Source organism: Botryllus schlosseri, chromosome 2, assembly GCF_051294905.1.
Source record: "Botryllus schlosseri isolate E-star chromosome 2, Bs_hap1, whole genome shotgun sequence".
Taxonomy (NCBI): domain Eukaryota; kingdom Metazoa; phylum Chordata; class Ascidiacea; order Stolidobranchia; family Styelidae; genus Botryllus; species Botryllus schlosseri.
Genome location: NC_137237.1, coordinates 7,514,760 through 7,537,672, shown reverse-complemented (window position 1 = coordinate 7,537,672; position 22,913 = coordinate 7,514,760). Strand labels below are relative to the sequence as shown.

At 41.6% G+C, this 22,913-nt stretch overlaps 1 protein-coding gene across 1 annotated transcript; it reads right to left on the bottom strand.

The window, feature by feature from the left end:
* Positions 1–2,213: 2,213 nt before the first annotated feature.
* Positions 2,214–22,513, bottom strand: LOC145433229 (integrator complex subunit 2-like). Its single transcript, XM_080310260.1, has 24 exons — positions 22,297–22,513; positions 21,219–21,347; positions 19,849–19,994; positions 19,030–19,143; positions 16,978–17,060; positions 16,740–16,919; positions 14,281–14,460; positions 13,754–13,853; positions 13,570–13,690; positions 13,386–13,511; positions 11,750–11,821; positions 11,501–11,684; positions 11,062–11,196; positions 9,876–9,981; positions 9,463–9,621; positions 9,243–9,403; positions 9,062–9,185; positions 8,126–8,333; positions 7,355–7,622; positions 6,535–6,712; positions 4,986–5,104; positions 4,707–4,920; positions 3,573–3,752; positions 2,214–2,556 (listed from the first exon to the last, which is right to left on the bottom strand). The coding sequence occupies exons 1-24, from the start codon at positions 22,455–22,457 to the stop codon at positions 2,438–2,440; spliced, it is 3,567 nt and encodes a 1,188-aa protein (XP_080166386.1). The 5' UTR covers positions 22,458–22,513; the 3' UTR covers positions 2,214–2,437.
* Between the last annotated feature and the right edge of the window lie 400 nt (positions 22,514–22,913).

Here is a 22,913-nt window from a genome sequence, read left to right as displayed (position 1 = left end):
CCGCAGTGAAACTGATACATAAACTTGGCGATTTCTAGTTTCCGCATATCTTCTATGTTTAGGACGCCGAATCTCTTCAGCAGCGACTTATTGGATGGGCAGCCAGGCCCCTTTGAGGCCCTAGCTATGATTCGGAGTACTTTATGCTGTAGTTTCTGTAGTGGCTTGAGTGCAGTTTTACTGGCAGCCCCCCAACAGAGGATGCCATAATGTAACTTCGATTGGATTAAGGATTTAAAGAGTATCAGAAGAACCCATGCTGGCATGAAGCGCCCAAGGCTGTAGAACAGGCCGCACTTCGGTGATAATTTAGTTTCTAGGGACTGAATATGACTCTTCCAGGACATGTTCGAGTCCAGTAAAACTCCGAGATATTTGGCATTATCTGTGTTGGAAACGGGCTGACCAGCGATATTAACGGTTAGGTTATTTTTTGAATTTACTGTCAGCAATTGCGATTTCGAGGCGTTTATGCAAAGGTTGTTCTGGGCCGTCCACTCATGGACTTTGGGCATTTGGTCACCAGTCAGGGCATCTAGCTCTGCCGTCGAAGATGCGGAAGAGAGGAGGTGAGTATCATCAGCGAACAGTGTGGTGTTCAATGAGGAGGTTTCAAAAATGTCGTTGACATATAAGGTGAAAAGGACCGGTCCAAGTACTGAGCCCTGGGGCACACCACAGGTCTCCGGGTGAGGAGAGGACAAGGTGTCTGAGATCGCAACCATTTGTTGGCGTCCAGTGAGGTAACTTTTCATGAGCTCAAGTTGTGGGCCCCGAAGTCCGTAACGCGCCAATTTCGAGATGAGAATTTTATGATCTACGCAGACTATAGAAACTATATTCGAATTTAATAAAAATAAAACAAGAGGCTTGGTTAAGGTAAGAACAGAAATAGACATTTTGCTGTTAAATTATTTTACCATGAGTTTACGACAACGTAAGCTGTAAGCTTCGATCACTTTGTTTGCGGTCAATTTATTTGTGAAAGAACAATGGTGGCTCATTAAATCATTGAATTATTGAATGATTGCTCACTCTCACGGGTTACGCCAGCGTTTCGCGAACAATTCGACCATATGCAAGATACAGTGATTTTTAGCGACACCGATTACTTGATGACTTGAAATTGACTCGTGAATTTTGTTCCGAGTCACGAGTCAATCCACATTTCTGATACGCCGAGTCAAGTCAAGTCATTTTAGCAAAGTGACTCGAGTCAAGTCAAGTCATACGAAAAAGGTGACAGCCCCCCAGAAGTTCGGTTTATCATCATGTGGGGGGCCCAAGACCAACGTTTTTTTGGGGGGGCTGGCGGAATGCTGTTACGGCCCTGCCCCTTGGATAGAAGTCTGCAGACCCCCCGAATGATTCACGGGCCCTAATTTATGAATTCTGCTTTACACACTTGTTTTGTCGCTTCATATACAAACGCCTGACAATTCTTGATGACATTTTTATAAAAATCTTTCAGAAGAATCTATATTTTCAAAAAGCCATATTTTTTCAGTTTTGGCATTTGGTTCACGAAATGTCAAAAATAACACGGCCTGACCATGCCCTGCCAAACTGTCATCTCAATTCACTTGACGGACACTCGCTTGCTATCCGACGGTCGTCGAGCATGTCCGCATTCAAGCCGGAATATAAGCAATTTCTTCTAAATGAACTAGTTAGCACTCAAGATTACCACGACCTAGCATATCGGTCTCACCTTCCGCCACATGCCACCTCATTTTGCCGCTTGCCTTTTATATTCTGTACATGCCTCTATTTCTACATCATCTAGACCCGTCGTTTCGGCACCTTCCTATCTTTTCATTTTACCGCAGTTTTTTGATATGATGAAAATTTTAATGAACTGATACTGAAATTTACAACAGGTTATATGAACATTACATTACGTTCATAACCTGTTGTTAATTTCAATATCAGTTCATTGATATTTTCATATCACTCATCCAAACCAAGAAGATAATCACATATGAACCGAGCGCTGCGCCGGTCTTTGATGAGAGGCAACGTACCGATAGCGGTGGTGACCACTGACCAGCAATCCTAAATCACAGCACACAACCTCCATTAACAGATTCGACAAATTTATCATTTTCAATCAAACAGAATAGATGAGCACTAATACGCAGTGATCTCCGTGTTTTTGCGATGAGAACGCCCCAAACAGCTTCCGAGTAAGAAAGAAATAACATTGCAACGAATCGGTTCTCAATATTTTATTTGAAATACAGTATCAAAGACAGCACGCTCCGCTTTTGCTGCAAAACTCATCGCGGGCTGACAGATCACGCCCGGCGCAATAATACGACCTCGACCGTATTACCGCTCCCGCTGGCTCGCGAGTCGCTGAGGAACAAGTCGGTAATAGCAATCCAACTGAGTGTGCAGAGAATTCACTTTTCCCTCGCGGCGCAGTCGACCGATGCTACCTTTTCGACATGGCGTCTTCGACAATCAGGTTGAAGGTTTTGCGAGCTTGCCGATGGAGTTTGGCGTGCGCGTCCCATTGATTGACCGCTTTCCCGTCGTCTTCGTCTTGCTCGTCTGGAAAACGACGGTTTGTACATCGTTCGCGCATTAGCGAGATCGATACCATGAAGAGGGACCGACACCATTATCAGTAGCCAGACTCGGGCTGGATAACCCTATTGCGAAATGGTGGAAATCTAATTCTTATCTAGTTTGCGAAATGTTTCTACGCTCCAATTTTATTTCTAATCTTATTTCCGATCTTTCTGAAAATGTTACGGGAGCATAGTATAGCGTGAAACGAGCCAAGCTTGCTGTGATGCTGTTCATTCTCATGCCCGTGGGATTGAACTCTGATTTGAAATGAATTGAACCTCATTGAATACCCAAGTTTTCATGAATTAGGTAATACTAATTGAATTACAAAAAAAATTCTACCTACAATTCTAATATGAATTTAATTTGGAAAAAAATTGTACCTACAATCTAATTTGAAAAAATAAACTGTAGATATGATTGTAATTCTAGTCTAATTCGGAAAAAACCTGTCTAGCCACAATTCTAATCTAATTCGGAAAAGCTGAATACCGAGAGGCGAAAAAGTATTTCAGTGCCGTGATGACGTCGCGTAGCGACAGTTAAATACTTTACAAGTTGCTGACGTTCACCCCCGACGGGTGACAGCCGAAAATACCCGCTCATTTCAATATGAACATCTTATTCAATCGTATATTGAAGTCAGCCAAGTCCAAGCGTCTTTTCGAATTCATGCCCAGGGTCCATTCCGATGATGTTACAACCAGAGGGAGATCAGTACCGGAGGTGTCCTGCTTCGTTGGAGCACTCAAGTTGGGTTTGACGACTTGCAGTCTGGACTTACTCAACTGGTCTTGGATTTTAGACTGTTACTTTTAATTAACAGTTTTCAGTTTGTTCCGAGAAACTTGGTCTAGAGATCGCTGAGTAGAAATTTACGACAATATTTCTAATTCTGCTCAAGTACCAACGACGGCTACCATGACCAATTCTACTCACAACACTCGCCATCAGAAATTCATTAGGGCCGTGCAATGGTAGCTACCATGACTCACCGATGACAAGATCCTTGCTGACGATGGTGTCGTGCGCGGCCAGGTGACACTTTGAAATCTTCGATATGTGCAACAAGATGCTGATGCAGTCGCGCAAAAGCGGCGGAAACGCGGTCGCAAATCGCCGGATGGCGCTCAACGCCAACGACAGAAACTCGCATCGCTGGTGAGCGGGTAGAACTGAAAAAAGAAAGTTTTAATCGATCGCGATATATTTGAAGAGACCCTCGCATGCACAGAACTTCAGTGTGCAATTGTGTAATATATTCATATTGAAATGAACCCGAATATCTTCGGCTGACACTTGTCACATGTAATCGTCAGGGTCAGCAACTGGTGGAGAGTCGGGCATTCGGGTTTATTTCAATATGAATACACCATTCAATCACAATCCGTTTCGGGAAAAATCAAAACAATAACCACATTGGTCATAATTTGACCGCTACAATCGAAATCCAATTGTATACAATGGTAAAATATTCCGAAAAAGTAGTCCTCCTACTAGTATTGAAGAAGACTCCCTTACACATCTGTTTGAACAGTATTTTTAGGCAACACAGCCGACATTTTGTATTTTGAACAGTAGAACGTACTATTGGGATAAGTTCGCATCGCGTGTGCGTGAAATCGTCACAAGAACTGAGTCAAGTTATCATCCCTATTCCCTTTATTTCCTTCTTTCATACAATGCTTGTTCTAAATTTATCCTTCATTACACCTTTATTGAAGCTTAACATCGCGTTGTTAGTCATATCTATATTGAATGTTGACTCTACGTATATGTGTGTGATTTGATATATATATGTTCACGTAATTACCTATTATGCATCAAACACTTCAAACGGGTGGCGACTGACTCTGAAGGGTTACGACGTAACTTCTATTTCTACATAAGGGAGGCAGGACCCCTTTTGTTTAATAAAATATAAAAATGCCATATTTTACTACCTATGTAGACTAGCTTCTTGAAAATCGGTGTGTAAGTTCCTTGTACTATACTTAGACCACATCTCTCCCTACTACACTTACGCATGAATCATAACTTTCCATGCCATCAGTAAAAACAACAGCTTTTTCGATGCTATCAAAGTCTGCAACACTCAATGTCGAACCGACATGACCATAACACCGTACCTGTGACGAAGGTCGCCAGCACGTTGACGCAAAGTCGCGCTATAGATAGCGACTTGGGCATCGGGAAATGCACAGACAGATGAGACGACAGCTGAATCGCAAACAGCTGCTTCCCGATGTCTTTCTGCTGCAGTAGCTCCGGAATAAAGTCGAGGCAAATGTGCATAGACGGCACCCCGCCTACGAAAACCGGTATCAGCTCACTCGGGTAACCCTGGAACGGAGGGAATAGCCGAAAGTGAGGTGCTAGATCTGGGCATTGCAGGCGATGGTGTGTACCTGGAAATGGACTAGTTTCGCCACTTTGGGATCGGCGATAAACATCTGGTGAAGAGTGCAACAGATGAGGCAGTGGATTTCGCGGAGAGACGACAGCAGGTTGCCCGGTATGCCTTCGCCTTTGAAAAATAGAGGGCAGAGGTTGTCAGTACAGGTAGATGTAGGAGATGCGGTTTTCAATGTCAAAGCTACGTAAAGTGTCACTGCAGGTAACAAATGAAAGGTCTGTCACATGCCACCTCATTTTAACGCTTGCTTTTTATATTATCTACTTTACTTTTCATTCAGTGTGCACGCCTCCTTTTTACATTGCCTATGACATATGGGTGTTTGATTCCAAGGACTACTCACAGCCATTTCGATAGACACCTTCCCATCTTTTCATTGTATCGCCTACTTGTGGTGTATTGAAATTATGAAATTGTTGATAATAAATTGAATTGAAGTACTCTAAGACGCGTCGAGGAGTCTCATGGCTTTTCGCAGTTGATCGAAGGCGGCTACTTTCCAAATTGCAAAAAGTATCTTTGGGACTAAGGGGAAACGACTAATGTTACCTGATAAAGAGGCGTTTTTGCCCATTTTTTATGATCAAGTCTCTCATTAAAGTGACACAAGCTCACGCTAAAACTAATTTCTACTTTTTCAAAATTCAAACTGCAAAAAGTGAGTAGTTTTGCCTAAAGAACTGTTCAAGTAAAACTGGAAGCTGTATAAAAAACATAACCAGCACGACTCTAGTAGTTTTGATTCAAGAATGCTTAAATAGCCTGAAATAGCTACCTTCATGAAAAACATCCACATTTAACATTCCAAATGTTTGAAGAGCTTCTTGGAGGCACAGAACTTCAATATACCATTGACCGGTATATTCATATTGAAATGAACCCGAATATTTTCGGCCGACACATCGTCAGGGGTAATCGTCAGCAACTAGTAGAGAATTGGAGCGAACATCGTAAATCAACAATCGTATCACAAAATATGACGTCACCGGCATGAAATTTCGAATAATGGGGGCAGAGAGAGCGCTCGAGCACACTGTACTATTTAAGATAATGCACAAACTCCTTCTGTAGGCACAGGCCTGGTTGGCGTATTTTGATAAAAAGTCGACTCCAAGGCACACGAATGAAACTGTGAACGACCTCTCCCGGCAACACGGAATCTGTAGTCCTGATAATTCTTTTCGCGCATACAGGATTATCCGACAAATGTTTGCCAATGAAACTAGTTATGGCCTTTGCGCCTGCTCTGAATAATGCGTCAGGGAATGTTGTTGATAAAAAGTTTGCGCAACTATGTTTTAACACTACTTTAGTACTTGTCATACCATCGTTTCTTTAGTAGATAAATACATTTTGGAAATCACAATTTCGCATAGCAGCCTGTTGAGCTTAGATAGCAAAGTGGTCAAATCGGGGATTGCTTGTCAGTGCAGACACAAAAGTCACCTTCAAGAGCTCACTCATCTGGCATTGATGGCAATAGCTAACTACACGCATAAACACGACAGTGACGTATTCAGTTTGATGTTCCATTCTCTCACCTTTTCTTTGCACACCTATGCCCGCAGTCAGGTCCCAGTCCTTTTGCGTTGGCAGGCAAGCTTCCACAAGTATCTGTATTGCGCCGCTCTCTTGGGCGCTGACCAACGCGCTGCAGAGTTCCTCTTTCTCAACGTCGTTTACAGGAGTCGGATTGAGAGTAGGCGTCGCACTGCGCGTCTGGGCAAGGAATAGGCGTACAGACTCACAGGTGGTCAAAGCAGTCAGTGTTGGTTCTCCAGAAATAAGTATAAATAGAAGTGCTATATTCAGTTACTGAGATACCGGTACAAGACTAATTCGCCCAGTTGTGAGGAGAACGGAGACAACCCAAATGATATTCCAATTTCCAAAATCCAGAACGTGAAAAGCAAGTAATTTTGCCTAATAACCTTAAGCAGAAGTGGAAGCCGCGCTTATGTGCCTACTGCCTACTGGGTTTTCCAAAACAGTAGAAGAACTTCTGCGATGATCACCTCTGAACCCTATATCTAGAAAGGGTGGCCAACATGCCAACCGCCGCGATTTCGGCAAGCGTTACATGGCTACACGAACAGAATTTAAAAAAAAGTCTCTATGTACTAAATGCCTGAGGATAATTTTTACCATTTGACATACCGGTACGCAATTGGAACCATACTCAGTGAAAAATGATTCGTATTAATTCTGAATCAAGAAATAGTTTGGCCCATCCGTAACAATTACGTTAGGACCACAATGCTCCATGAGTTAAGCTCGAATATAATCTGCTCAGACACAGTGTAATGAGTGCGAGGTGTAAGCGTTAACTAATACTAGGTTAAAATTGTGTATCACTCTTACCGGAATCGCAGACGTAGCGATGGACGGCGTGGTAGGGTTGGACTTGACGAGATCGCGATAATAAACACGCGACGCCGCAAGGCAAGCGCCGACCATTCGCAGCACCACGGAGAGAATTTCAGGATTGCGAAATATCCGATCGTCCAACCCCAGGATGACGAGCGGGTCTTCGACGAGGTTCTCCAAAATAATGTCGGGCTGCTTGATCGCAAACGCGGACCCCGCTGCCGACCGGCGTCGCAACGCGTTGCAAGTGAGAACCCACAAGCTGTAATAAAATGCGAGACCGTGATGGGTGTGACGAAAACAAGCCGTTTAATTTTATACCGTCAAACAATGCAGCGTGAAAATGCAAACCGTTCACGTGCCTCTCAATCATAAAGTGTCAAATTGCATATCCGCAATCCCCCATAACCCATAACTGATCTTAACCTTGTTCGAGGGCTATGAATAATTCATTTGATGTTTACTAGAGATAATTCAATGGGCAAAAACAGTGTTACTAGGGTAGTCGATAGCCCATAATTTCGCTGCCCTGTATTAGTTCAAAACTATGCCGAGATTCTCAATCTCGGACGGTTTCCGTCGATTCCAGCACCCTGACACAGAAGAAAACATTTTTGGAATCAAAGTATCGACAGTTCTTGATTGATACTGGTTTTACTGATTGCAATGGCATGGTATGGTATGGTGTAGGCAGCGCCAATGAGATCACACAATATAGCATCTGAAACTGACTAGACAGTAATAGTGCAATAACAACGACCGTACTTGCAAGGAATGACCGAATTCAACTTCCTCCAAAGATTGCACGCTTCCTGTTTCACTCTCCTAGAAACGCTTTCTTCCAAGAGTTTTGAGAAACCTCTCGTGAGAGGTTCCGCGTACGGTATCGTCAATTCTGGATCGACTTTTGCCGAGGTCAAAGTCCTCAAGTGCATCAACGCTAGTGCAGGATTGACATCAGCGTGTGAGAGGCCTGAATCCAAATAACAGCAATTGCGGACAGGCATATAATATTGCAGACCCGCCCCAAAGTACCGATAGTGTTGAAACCTGTCAAATTTCCACTCCAAAACGACACATTCGACGTGATACGGTCAATAAATGGACGTCGATTACTATTTTTCGGATGAAAAATTTTCTATGTCACAGAAAATCAACTTAAAATCTTTTACTGGAGAGAGTCAGAACTGATAGTGACTGAGTACTAAGTTTATCCAGCCCACCAAGTGAGCAGTTTTCAGAAACTTGAAATATTGCAGCAGATTTGTGGTTACAACATGTTCTTTTGCTTCAACAGACGCTTGAAGTATTCTCGATGCAGATGACTGATATGATATGTACGAGTAGTTTGAGATTTGGCTATGCTGCATATGGGTGTTACCGGTGCCTGAACGCTAGACGAATTTCATATCTTGATGTCAGTGTTAGATGCCACAACACGGCCATACAACACCGAGCATTTCAGCTTGTTTCCGCCGTTAAGAGTACCAGCCACTTACGGAGCAGAAACATCTAACATAGCCAAGTCTCGAATCACTTTTGTTGTAAAACTTTGATACGTTAACAACCCTACAAAAAAGATTTAAAATGACAATTTTACCATAAGCACGAACACATAATAAATTGTTAACCAGTCGATCGTTGCTATGCAGCCGTGTTAGTCAGCTGCTAATAGCATATTACGAAGTCTCATACACAAACCTTGATACAGCAAATCAGGCGAGAAAAGTTGGCTAGTCCTCGGTCTCATAGTCCCGCTCGTCACCGAAGAACCATCAGCCGGATTCGAAACTGCCATATCCAACTCTGCAATCCAGTCCTCCACCTACATCAAAGCAAACACATTTATCAACTAGCAACCTTAAAAAGCAAGAGAACGTACCTGACACAGGTGCGGTAAATGGGTGTGTAGCAGGCCCAGTAAAGCTGGGTATAGCTTGTCAAAGGATTGCGGCTCGCGTTGAGATTTGTGTAATAAGAGTTTAACCGGTATTGCATTGATAAGACTCGATGGATATCTCTTCGGTGCGGACTGCAGCGTAACTGGAATGATACACGCGATTAGAACACTATAACGGTGCTTACTAGACTCAGAACCGTACCCAAGGTTTTCATATGATTGAGAACAGAGTCTTGATACAGCAAAACGTAATAGAGAATAAGTAGACGCGTGCTCAAACTGCTTTCTGTGTTTTTCGAATCGAACACATCCGTTATTTCTTGCTCTGTAAGCGGATCGTTGAGCATTCCGTCGTCGTGTGCTGGGAGAAATATGGTGATAAGTCCGGTTTTTCTAATGGGCCAATGATAGAAATAAATGGAAAGAAGCAGCTTTAATACAATCTTCTATCAACTCTTGACTCTCTAACCATATCTTCACTTCAATGCATGAGGAGTGTTCACTGTACTCAAATTTTGTCGGGCCTAGTGCACCAAAGCAAATTTTATTACTATCCAGACAATGGTCATGAATGCACGCTTCGCGTCACTGACATAAAATAACTGGTACACATACCTTTTGCATGTGGAGTGACGATGGTCGAGACATACTGCCGGACCAACGACGGAAGCTGCGGATGCAGCGGCGACGACGTTGTACATATTTGTTTGTATATCCACTCCTAAAACACAGGGTTGTAATGACTCGAGTCCTGATTCAACTGGAGTTCGACTCGAGTGGCGATTTTCTGATGACTCTCGAGAGTCATTTTCTCAAAATGCGGAAATGACTCGACCCAATCTATGTATTGACTCGATCTGGGCTCGAGTCATTGCGCATGACTCAGACCAAGTCATAGGACTCGAGACTCAGACGGCCAAGACCGACATTTCATTGTAATTTCAAATAGTAAAGTAACCACACTGTCGGTATTTCGCCTATTGGTACCGGTACTTGAAAATGAGACCAGGAACTGTTAAATGTGAGGGAAATTAGTATATTTTATATGCGAACCATTCGATACCACCAAATAGAGTTATAAAAAGTGGTTTTAACAAGACTTTAACTTGAAACTGAGCACAGTCAACACAATGACTTGGACTCAGACTCGAGCCATAATACTACGACTCGGACTCAACCCTCTGCTCGCAGACTGGGACTCGGACTAGTCTCGGTGGTGGACTAAAAATGACTCGACTTGACTCGAGTCAAAACTATAAAAGTGAGATTGACTTGTGACTCGGAACCTTGTGGCTTGGTTACAACCCTGCTAAAATAGATGGAATCAAAAGAGCACGAGCAACGAAGCCCCGGCAGAAGTCTCGATCTCATCGGAGAAAGTCTCATTCAAGTGCGGAGCCTATGGTAGTCTTGGCTTTGTATCAAACTCGCATTTTCAAGCAAGAAGCCTTAAGCACAGATTGCTTTGGCAGGACCTGTCGTCATTCCATATACAGGACTGGTCAAAATCTCGAATCAGCAAATGAGAAGAAAAATGAACATGATGGATGAACTTCAACTTCACTACAATGGCAATATTTGAAATTGATAACCCCAGACGATAAGTTATACAGGTGGCTATTTATAGTCAATGCAATATATCCACAGAGCAAATATAAATTCTTTGTTAATGAGCAAATCAAACTTCCCACGGCACCAACAGATCGAAAAGTGACTGGCGTAGCGGACGCAACACTAACGGGTAGCACATTTTACTCCGAAAAAGGTATCTACAGCCCGGCGCTTCCCCGTACTCCGTTACCTTGATTGACACTCGGCTTTTCGAGAAAGCCCTGCTTTTCAGCAGCTGGTAAACACAGTGAATAGGAAGGTACCCGGTCATGTTCCCGTTGAGACTTTTCGTAACGGGTACGTTCACCGCGTGTGCCGCGACAACCTGCAAAACAGATGCATCGGAAATATTACAAGGCGGACAACAATTACGTCAATTCACACACAAAAGTGAGATAAAGTAGGCCTAATAACGAATTACTTTTTACTTTTCAAAAAAAGTAATTTTTCCTAGAAACTATTCAAGTAGAAGTGGAAATAATCTAAAAACCACTTAACCACATAACCAGTTAAGCAAGTATTTCTCAATCAAGTACAAGCGCTTTGTTACTGCCAAAATATTCAAAATATTTGAAATAATATTGCCAAAATATTTAGGCAACAAGGTTCGGTGACACCAACACACATACCTGCGTCGTGAAGACTTCCTCGGTGAAGATCTGTCGCATCCTCGTGAGAGACGACGTCGGTACCTTTATTCTCATGCCGAGAGTGGAACAGGCCAGCTGAGCCACGGCCGGCCTCTGATCGCTGTGCAAGTGGATCGCCATCAGCAGCAGCTGTTCGGCAAACGAACCGCCTTCGGGACCAGCGCTGAATGTGTACAACAGACACGCGTTCAATGATTCTAGCATGATATCGGTGACGTATAATCTTACTTTTGCAATTCCGACGATCTGCTCGCCAGCCATTTTATCCAGTTCACGGACTGCTTCTCTTTTTCTTTGTCTCTACAGAAATTTAAAATGTAGAATAGAAATTGGTTCATTCGCTTAATTAGGAGATCGGATAACCCAGGTCCAAAACAGCCGCATTAGCCAAAATGCTCGGGAACGTTACAAAAGTAAAAATTTCATGTAAAAAAACTCGGGTTGATTTGGACACAGGCACGCAGTCCTATTGTTAGGTTATGGCACAATAAACAGTAGCCTACTTCGTTCGTTTTAACACAAGATGAGTGATCATAGTGATATAATAACGATCCATGCGGTACCAGTCGACAATGAACTCATACAAGGCCATGACAGCTACGTAGGCGTCACTTTTAATCGGGTGTAATTGCGTGTATCTTGTAGATCAAATCGGCATAGAAAAGTTTAGCAAAAAAAGTGAAATTGCTCACTACAGTAAACGAAGAAAGAGGTTGGGGCGATTACTTGACAATTACTCAGCTGTTAGTGGTGTTGGTGGGGATATGAAAAAGTACTATTTGAACCCTATATGCGTGTTTTACAGGGACTCAAGAGTATACAGTATTTATTGAATGGCTTGGTATCGGAAATACCATACATTCCCAATCAATGATGTAGATTGCAGCCTGTAGAGTAGGGCTCTTCAAAAATGACTTTTTTCTCAAATCATACTGGCTACTTGATAAAATTGTTAGGTTACCTAATTTAAGCCTACACACCAAATTTGGTTCAATTCCCACCAGTAGCCGCATTGCTACAGGAGAAGAAAGTTTTCATTTATTATGTAAAAATAAATAACAAAAAATTTGAAAATTTTCTGTTCACCCCATGAAAGTGTTAGGTTGTCTATAGAAACGATGCTCACTAAATTTGGTTTAATTTCAACCAGTGGCAGCGGAGTTATTGCCGTCGAAAAATTTGGATTATGAATAAAATAGTATTTACGGTGACCAATTCTTTAATTATTTATTGTAGTGGTGCCCACCGTAAATACTATTTTATTCAAATCCAAATTTTTCGAGGGCAATAACCCCGCTTCCACTGTTTGGAATTGAACCAAATTTAGTGGGCATCGTTTCTATAGACAACCTAACACTTTCATGGGGTGAACAGAAAATTTTCAAATTTTTTGTTATTCATTTTTATATAATAAATAGAAACTTTCTTCTCCTGTAGCAATGCGGCTATTGGTGGGAATTGAACCAAATTATGTGTGTAGGCTTAAATTAGGTAACCTAACAATTTTATCAAGTAGCCAGTACGATTTGAGAAAAAAAGTCATTTTTGAAGAGCCCTACTGCAGAGTGACGATCTGCTATGAAAGTTTTAGGCTGTCGCGAGGCACCAGCTAGAGAGAGTGTGCTAGTTTTAGAGATTAATTGTAAATAGGCTTGGATCGATCACAACATCACGAAAAAGCAGGCCTCCGCCGGTTTATCATCAAGCCTACACCGACAGACTTCTTTTAATACGACTGTACGTGCAAATAGTAGAAAATATCGATACTCGGTGCTTTTTTCCACCAACAAATTACGATCCAAAATGCTCGTCATCAGAACGCCCAATGTAAAACACCGAACAAGCTCTCCGAAAAGATACCTACACAATTAGCGCCGAGCACGCCAGCAACATGCTAAGCGACAACGACATGAACCGTATCCCAGCCGCTGTCAGAGGCGGGAAACAAGTGATGAGACGCAGCACCAGATCAGACTCGGTCTCCGAGAATCTAAAAACGAACAGCCACCGACTATTCAGACTCCGCCGTTTCACACATAAATACATACTTCAGCCCGGCGATAGCCTTCAGCGCGCAGCACAATCGTATAAGAGTAGTCGCTCGTAGACACTGCTCTTCGCTTAGCAAACACATAGAGTTGATTAGATCGTCCTCTTTGCCGATTGCGTCTACGAAACGTCAGTGATCGTCAGCCTGGCTAGTGAACAGAATAATCCAGATATTCCACGTACCTTGACTGCAATCCATGGAGGTCAACTGTTGTATTTCCGAAGACTGCACCATAGAGTAAAGTTCCTTCTCGATTTCCTGTCGCATTAGATTTGGTTTCACCTGTGAAATTCCCAGAAATAGGACGGTTTGCTGAGAAGGCTTGTTATGTAACTGTGATCATGAGGTAGTACGTTGAAATGCATCACAGCGGTATAGACAAAATACTGCCCTTGGTCACTAAAAATGCTTTGGCATACATCACATCCCTATTAAACTACAATGTATGTGTGGTCCCATTGCATAAGCTCAACTTTTCCTGTTGGGTACTAATTCTGATTGTCATAATCTGGTAAAGGCAAACTTCGAGATAAGATAAGCTGTTAAGCCTGTTCCATCGAGACAGAAAAAGGCAGCAAATGGTAGGAAAGGATAGACCTTGGAGAGTAAAGCCAGCCACTAGATGGGGTATCACTCTGGGAAACTCTAACAGCATTCTTCAAAATGCATATTTGAATTAACTTTCAGTATAAACAGATAGAAGACATACATCCTGAGTAGTCTTGATAAAGCTTGCGAACCAGGACCGCACTTTCGTGTTGCTACCGAGAAGCAGTCCGCTGATGAACGTCACTAGCTTGCTCACGCGCCCGTCATCATATTGGGTGTCTTTCATGATGAAATTCAACGTCAAAGATATCGCAAGACTCGGCATCTTACAGTATTCCACCTAAACAAGATATGGGGTGTTACAGATGAAGGCACGCTAAATTTTAGGATCAGGCCGAGGATTTGGATCCTGATATTAGGTAGCCGGACCAGAGTCGGAAATTCCGCACTACCGTAGTAAAAACGAGTGGAAAACTAGTTGTAATCTGATTAGTGAACAAGCCATGTTGTGGAGTGATATGTCGGCACATTATGATATCACTAAATCAGTAAATATTCATCTATATAAGAAAACTGGTCTCAATAAAATGCAATTAAAAATCATCACACAATTTTCTTTATAGTCGCCAAGCATCACTGACATTCCTTTTTGTAGTGCCAGTGACAGTCTCGTACTTTATAGTCCATGGAATATATCAGATTTTTTTTAAGATATCAGATTTTCAACCTGTGTGACGGTTCGCACTAGTGCGAATGAAAAAAATTGCAGTGCGAATGACGAAGGTGGTGCGAATAGTGCGAATGAAAATCCGGATAATGTGCGAATGAAAATCGTGAATAATTGCTAATTTTTGTAACGTAGAATAAGCCTAATATGAAATTCAAGGGGAGTGTAGCTTTTGTAGTTGTGACGCAATTGTAAACTTGTTTCACTTGCGACGCACCACTAAGCCGTGGTGAATTAATATTTTCGCACTATAATTATTATGTAACCAAAAGCCTGGTTTGGAAGCTGGTGTAGTGGGAGACAAACAGTATATCAACCCGTCTGAGCTTGCGACAGGCTAAAAATGACTATCATTACAAAGTCACATTTGAGAGTTAGTGTAACGTAAATTTTAACCCCTTCAAGGGTTATTTATGGACGGCAAAGGGTGTTTGGTCGACACGATGCCAGAGCTATCTGTTAATATGCATGTGATATTTGTTGAATTTATTGCAAAAAATCTTGCAATAGATTTTACATGTCCAAGATCACTGTGTTGGGTAGGCTACTACAGCCAATGAGCGAGACACGCAGAAAATATGGCTTTATCATGATAATTCATGATAAGATTTGTCAGACTGTTTTTTTTTCTGAAAGCATGGAGGAAGACCGTTGGGAAGAACTAGTGTAGGGGTGTGAAACGAGCGAGTTCAGGCCTATGAGACTCATTCATTTCGAAGCCAAACCTTTTTGCGTCGGAGCACGTGACGACGTAACGCTTTGGCCAACAAACCGCTGATAAGATGCGGGGCCAGAAACATAAGCGGCGACAAAACCCTGGTCTAAAAATGACCGATGCTGGATGGCCAAACCTTTCGATATGGGTATGATCCGTAGACAGTAGTACAACTGCGACAATCAGATGAATTTCATTCGCCCCAATTTAAAATCGCGTGCGTCAGACATGTTTTGTAGAGGTGTGTTAGGCAGAATTGTGTTGCGCGCGTTCTGTATGTCATACATCTCCGTAAAATCGTAGCATACAACTGTAATGTTGAAAATGAATTCCTTTTCATGGGTGAGGCTCGGTTCGCGAGATGTCACAAAAATTAGGATTTTGGTGATAGTCTAAAAGCTGCTTTACCGTAATTAAACTGTGATGAATTCTTAAGTTGGATTGATCTAAAAACAGAACAGAACACACAGTATCGTGAGTTTATTTGCTCTTCGCATATGCTCGCGATACAGAAGTTGGAGCGACGTATCATAAGGTAGCGAGCTCTAATCAATGTGCCTATACTCTCCTTGATCGTTTTGCACCTAATGTTCCAAGACATAAGGCAAAAGCCCCAACACAAACGTGGATTTTTCGCCCTTTCGACAACCCGGAGCCTCCGGGACCTTTGTGTCAGCTCTCAAAAGCGATTTCTGCCAGCAACCACTTTTCACTCGCCAAAGATACGCGGTATTTTGAATAGGAGTGCAGAACATATTTTAGGACCTGGCCATCCAAGCACTAGTAGACTAGTTCATGTTCAAAACCCAACAAGTTGTTTGGTCGAGAAGGGTTTTAGTGAAATAGTTAAAATCAAAACGAGCGAAAAAGTTGCCTTTTTAATGAGACACTTGATAGCTTAAGATACAGTAGCCAATTTGTTGCACATCTCAACAAAATGTTGTTAGGTATCTTCATCTTCTTTTTGTATAACAACACTCGATAGTTTGTGCGAATGAAATTAATTTTACAAAGAAAGTGCGAATGGAGCTCAAAAAGGTTGAAAAGCACTGAGATAGACCATTGATACAACAAAATATTGGGTACGATGCCCGATATCAGCATATCATTAGTTTATTAGCCTAAAATGCTTTGGATCACACAAGAATTAGTTCTACAAATATAGTAGCCTATCTACCGTGAACTCTCTGATGTTGGCAGCCATCACAGGATTGAGTCGGCACAAGCTTTCGATTGCAGACTTCTTTCTTTCCTCTATAACCTTCAACGTTGACTTCGGCACCGACGTGTCGTCCGTGATATGATTTTTGATCAGATTTTGACATATTGGCACTAACGAAGACGGGTTATTCGACACCTGCACAGGATAAGATGCAATCACTCACACAGCGACGAGACTAGCGCAATTTTCTTACTAGTTTGTTCAACATCCTGCCGCCGTTAGGAACATACATGAGAGCTTCTGCGATCCTCACAACTTGCAGCAGCATCGGCAACTCTGTTGGTTTGAATACCGTGTTGATAGTACAATGAAAGAAAACACACACGGAATGGAATAAGTTAGCAAAAGGTGGCGTACAGGGGTTATCAAATAATTTTCGGCGCAACATACCACAATTACTCTGAAGTCATTTCAGCATAATTTAAAAAAAATACTGCACAATCAAATAACAATACTGAATGACTGCTCTTTTCTTGCCAGCCACGATTTTGTCGGTTGGTAAAATGCATATTCTCTTGGGCAATGTTTTGAACAGGATGAGTATATAAATCAGTGAATGAATGCATGAAATTTGACACATGAAACCTATAAAGAAAAGAATGTGTATGTAGGCCTATTTATCCTCCCACACTCCATACTGTATAAATCCAGTACTCAAAACAATTGACTCACACAGCCTGATTCAAGCACTGGAATCATTGAGTCTAGTCTGTAATTAAGACCCTGCGGATATGGAGTCAGACTAAGGAGGCACAGGCGCCAAACCTGGGTATGCAATGTATGCCACGCATACCTAGACATTTTTTTAGGTATGCTGCATACCTAGAATTCGATTTGGCATGTAGCGGCATAAACGTCGATTGTGTTATTTAGAACGAATCGCAATGTATTTCGGTTTACGACATTACCTGCTGCCGCTTATGTGAGCGAGGTAACCCGTTGCGCGCGGCCGATTAGCGACAAGCGCGTTGCTAATTAGCGAGATTCGTCTGTGCACAATGTAACGCGACGACGTGATCTCATGCTGAGATGATCGCTAAATTATGTCATTGATTGCAATGCGCTCGGCAATCATCGCTTGGGACGCTTGCCTGATTTATCGCGTCTCCAACAAGCCTCGTTTCACTGACTTGAACAATAACATCAGTAGTAGGCCCGGTGCGCACTGTATCATCGCTAGCCTGCACTATCGCATCTGCGTTGGCGCGCACGATATCATCGCTTGCCTACGCAATCGCATCTGCAACAGGCCTGGTACGAAAGATATGATCACTGGCCATGGCCAACTATCGCGTCTCGAGCCCAGCATGCGTTGGCTCCTTTCTCTCGATGGCTTGGAGACAACGCCGTTAGGTGTATGCTGATTAGCAATTATGATTAAAGAGTGACATCGCCGAACTGAACGACATCTAATGTCCGCAGACTTGTGCGACTATGCGTGCGCCATGCATGCGTAATTTAATTACGCTAATACTTAAACATAACCATCAGAATATGTGTGTCAAGGCTTGAGTTGTAAAAAACGAGAAAGATTTGAACAACCTGAAATCGATTCCGTAACAACTTGGACATTTTGCCTTGCGCAAATCGTCGCCGAGGTTACGTGACACGCGTTGATAAGTGGCGTATTTAATTGTTCGCGAGCGATCAGGGACTCGCTAATTGACAGTACTTCCGGACTCGTTGACAAGCTTATCTTACGCGCAAGTTCGTTAACACGAGGAGATTGTATAATCGGCATTCACGCATGCACTTTACCCTCATTATTTGATGCTGTATTAACTCTATTTATCATTCCGTCAGATTATGACGGCATTTCTTTGTGACGTCATCAAACCCGTACACCCAAGGAAAATTAGCGTTCGGCGCCTATGTAAGGAGGTACAACAGCATTTGTACATATGTACCTGACAGCAGAGCAGACATAAAGCATAGCATAACATAGGGTTACTGTGCCATATTTTGGAATCGGGAAAGGAGGAAACTTTTTCAAAATTTTCAAACATAGAATACAAGATGAAAATCCAGAAAAAAAGATAAATTTTCCCCACTATGTGGTCGGTTGACTAAAAAAAGGGTCATCTTTCCGGCTCAACTCCCAAAATACAGTTTTTCTTTCACATTTTACGTTGGTGGAATAAAAAAAATCTTAGCTCGAAAAGCTGTAAAGGAGGACGAATTACCAAAAAGGAGGAGAAATCCTCCTAGAGGAGAATGTATGGTAAACTTACGTAACATGCCTTACCCGCGACTGCAATGCAGAGGACGTCTGACACCAATTCAAAATAAGATGAGCATGCAAATAACTCGGACTTGCTAACGTAGCCTTCCTTATCCAGAACGGGCATTTTGTCATCTGCTGAAAAGGAGAATATTCAATATTGTATAATAACATTTAATCATGCAGATTTCTCCAAATAGAGAGTATATTTTTGGCAATTGGCACAGCACCCTAAACTTCTGTTACTTTTGATGTCCGTATGACATACCGGTATTTAATGCTAAGATCTTGGTCGCTTTCACACCTTATTTATCGTCCGCTTGCAAAGTAATATTTATACTCATTAAAATGTAATTATTGAAATATATAATAATATATAAAACATAATTATTAGGCTACTTTGCAAGTGGACGTTAAATAAGGTGTGGAAGTAACCAAGATCTTATTATTATCTATATCGCCTGCCATCGGTTCGACAAATACCGTATTTAATGTTGCGCTGCAGATGCTATCCACATCATCCACTGTTACCTGTCGGCCGTCACTATGAATTATTGGACCCAGCACCGCTTCCGACTCCAATGCTGCGTCTTGGAAGTTGCTATGTGTCATGGGATAGCATTATCCCAAGCAAATTGAATTGGACATCAAGAACACCAGGATTGCAATTTTCGTGAAATTTAGATCAAGTAGGGCCTACTCAAAACACAGCAATATACAAATTTGTGGAGAAATATTGGTGTAACCAGGAGGCAGGCATAGAAGCAATCCCCCCTTGTTAAAAACTTGAAAAAAATATGATGTATGTTGATATCCTAGAGAGCGCGACACTCGACAGCTTACCAGCGCTAACAGCTGACAAAATAGCGGTTAGATCAGATATTAAAATACGCAGCTTCCTCTCTGGTTCACAGCGCTCAAATTCCTGTATCAGTCCGTGTTTTTGGAGATTCGTTGTAATTACACTTTTGCTGTGAGCCGCTTTTTGCCTGTAAAAGATTATAGATATTAGTAAAGATTCCAATACAGGGGCGAATTACTTTGAGAATATCGCCCAGTGAATTATTATCAAAATCATCCTAAATTGGGAGGACATAGTGATTTATCAAAGTGTTTCTTCCAAGAACATCAATTCAAGTACTACTTTACATCTTCTAACTACTTCTACTGACTGTTTCAGTCTTCAAGTAGTTCTATTAGTGATACCTGCGCAGGAGTTCATTGATTGTTTGCAAGATTTCTGTGGAATGGCCATAACAAGATACGTGAAATTAGACTCGGAGAAGTATTTTCTCGTAATGTCTGGTAACGTATCGCTTACGGTTTGATTTGTTGATATCAATAGGTTCATCAGAGCAGGGGTCAGCAACAGGTGGAAGAGTTCGTTAAAAGTTCCATGTAGGTCAAAATCACTGATAAAAATTTCAAGAGAATGAAGTATCTCTTTATTCGAAACTGATGTGTTACTGACTTTCTGTGCACTAGGGGTGTTCAAAAATGACTTTTTTTCTCAAATTGTACTGGCTACTCGATAAAATTGTTAGGTTACATGATTTAAGCCTACTCACCAAATTTGGTTCGATTCCAGCGAGTAGCTGCAGAAATTTTCTTCTGTAGCAATGCGGCTACTGGCTGGAATTGAACCAAATTTGGTGTGTAGGCTTAAATTAGGTAACCGAACAATTTTATCAAGTAGCCAGTACAATTTGAGAATAAAAGTCAATTTTGAACACCCCTACTGTGCACCCTTTATGGACATTGTAATGTAAGAGGCGCAATCAAGTATCAACGTTGAACATATTTATGTTTTTCGACCGGTCCAAGACAAAAATTTTCATTTTGAAACCGGTTCACAGAGCAAAAACGGTTGCCGACCTATGCACTATGCTCACGAGTACAAAAATCTCTATTGAGCCTTCATTTTAATCCATCAATCACACTTTTTTAGCCAATTGAATGCCGAATGCAGTAGAATTGCATACCCCGTTAGACTTCATTACCCACTGGTGTTTAAGCAGACACTGACTACGGTATGTTGCGAAAAATCCCGTACATATTCATTTAGTTACGGAAAAAATCTGAAAACACGAGGTAGGCTATAGGCTCCTGTACCAGGAAAAGACGTCTATGCACTATGCATTCCGTGACATTGAAGCAAGGTCTTCTAATGCATTGAACAGATTTGCTATGGACTAAAAAATTTACAAGCTCACCTCGCTTTCAATTCAGCTTTAGCATCAACCTCTAAAACATGGAAGTCCACCTTGAGCAACAAAACAATTGCATTTACATCTTCTATGCCCGACAGTACTTGCATTAAATCTCCTTGTTTTTCCTCCCATCTGGATAATTGCATTGAATAAGTTGAGGGATGAAATATATTGGACAAAAATTTCAAATGTCAATGAACATTGCCAATACCAAAATCGCACTTCCTGTCCTATAATTAGCACTTCGACCAGTGTAATTTTATTTACATTGTTTATTTAACACTATGTGAAAAAACATTTACATAATTTCTGCCGAAATCAAGCTAATTAGCTATCAGTGCTAGATCGAGAATGATGACATAAATGCTAGCTGGTCATAAGGCAGCAAATGAGCAAGTCCGATAAAAATTTTACTGAGACATATTAGTAGGATGCTAATTGCACAGGGTTGTAATGACTCGACTCAAGATTTTCTGATGACTCGAGTCGATTTCTCATAATATAGGAATGACTCGAACCCAAGTCATATGATTAGAGTCTCAAAGGTCAAGACCGACATTTCATTGTAACCACACTACCGTATTGGGATTTCGTCTACTTGAAAATGCAACCAGCAACCGCTAAAAGTGAGGAAAATTACTATACTATAAATGCGAACCATTCGATATCACCAAACAGAGTAGGTTTAACAAGACTTCCACTGAAAACTGAGCAGTCAACACAATGACTTTGACTCAAGTCATAATACCATGACTCAGACTCGACCCTCTGTTCGCTGACTTGGACTCCGACTAGACTCGGTGGTGAATTGAAAATGACTCGACTTGACTCGAGTCAAAACCATAAAAGTGATATTGACTTGTGACTTGGTTACAATCCAGCAATCGTATAACGAAATAATAACAAATACATACTTGCAAACCAGATCACACTAGAGTTAGATTTTTCTGAAATATTTGGAAAATTAAACAGCAGATGCATCAAACAATTTATGCGGATAAGATTCAATTCACTGCAGTTCATATGAGTTTCGGAAACAACCACATTCAGAGACTATTAATTTGTCAGATTGTGATCTTACTCTTGTGATTTGTCCGACGAGTTGCAGAGCAGCATCCTTGATAAGCATGGCAGTATGGGTCTGATTTCCGACAAAGGTCGTTTCAGTAGAAAAGTGAAATCCAGGCCGCAAAGTGCTTCAAACACAGCAGGATCTGTTTCTACCTCCATTGTAAATATCATATTGGTGTATCTGGTAATATATCGGAAGTGTGTAGGTGATGATCATAAGTCATAACTTGAAAAGGTTACATAGCAATATGAGCGGTGGATTTGCTGTTCTTCATTACTTCGTTTGTGGAAAAGTGACAATATTATACCCTGGGATGCCATGTGGTTGTGTAATGAGTATGACACAGAAATACTAATAAAGATATGAAATCATTATCTTCAACAAGGAGTATCCGAGTTTTATAGTTGCTTGACTGGGTGCTAATAGATATGCTACAGTATGAGTATGGTACCGTGCGTACTGTTATTCGGTAACATATTCTATCATAGGCCAAGGTGGGTGTCTGATTCCAAAGACTACTCCAAGTCGTTTCGACACCTTCCTATCTTTTCATTGTATCGCAATTTTGTGGTGTATTGAACTGATAAACATTGCTAATAACCCGAAGTCGAAATTACAATGACAGC

What these genes read in the sequence shown, in the direction of transcription:
- LOC145433229 (XM_080310260.1), bottom strand. Translation starts at nt 22,457, where the DNA reads ATGATATTTACAATGGAGGTAGAAACAGATCCTGCTGTGTTTGAAGCA. An exon ending in AGATCGTCGGAATTGCAAAA is followed by an intron (nt 11,685 to 11,749) that starts GTAAGATTATAC and finishes GTACACATTCAG; the next exon opens with CGCTGGTCCCGAAGGCGGTT. An exon ending in ATTTACCGCACCTGTGTCAG is followed by an intron (nt 9,186 to 9,242) that starts GTACGTTCTCTT and finishes GCTTTGATGTAG; the next exon opens with GTGGAGGACTGGATTGCAGA.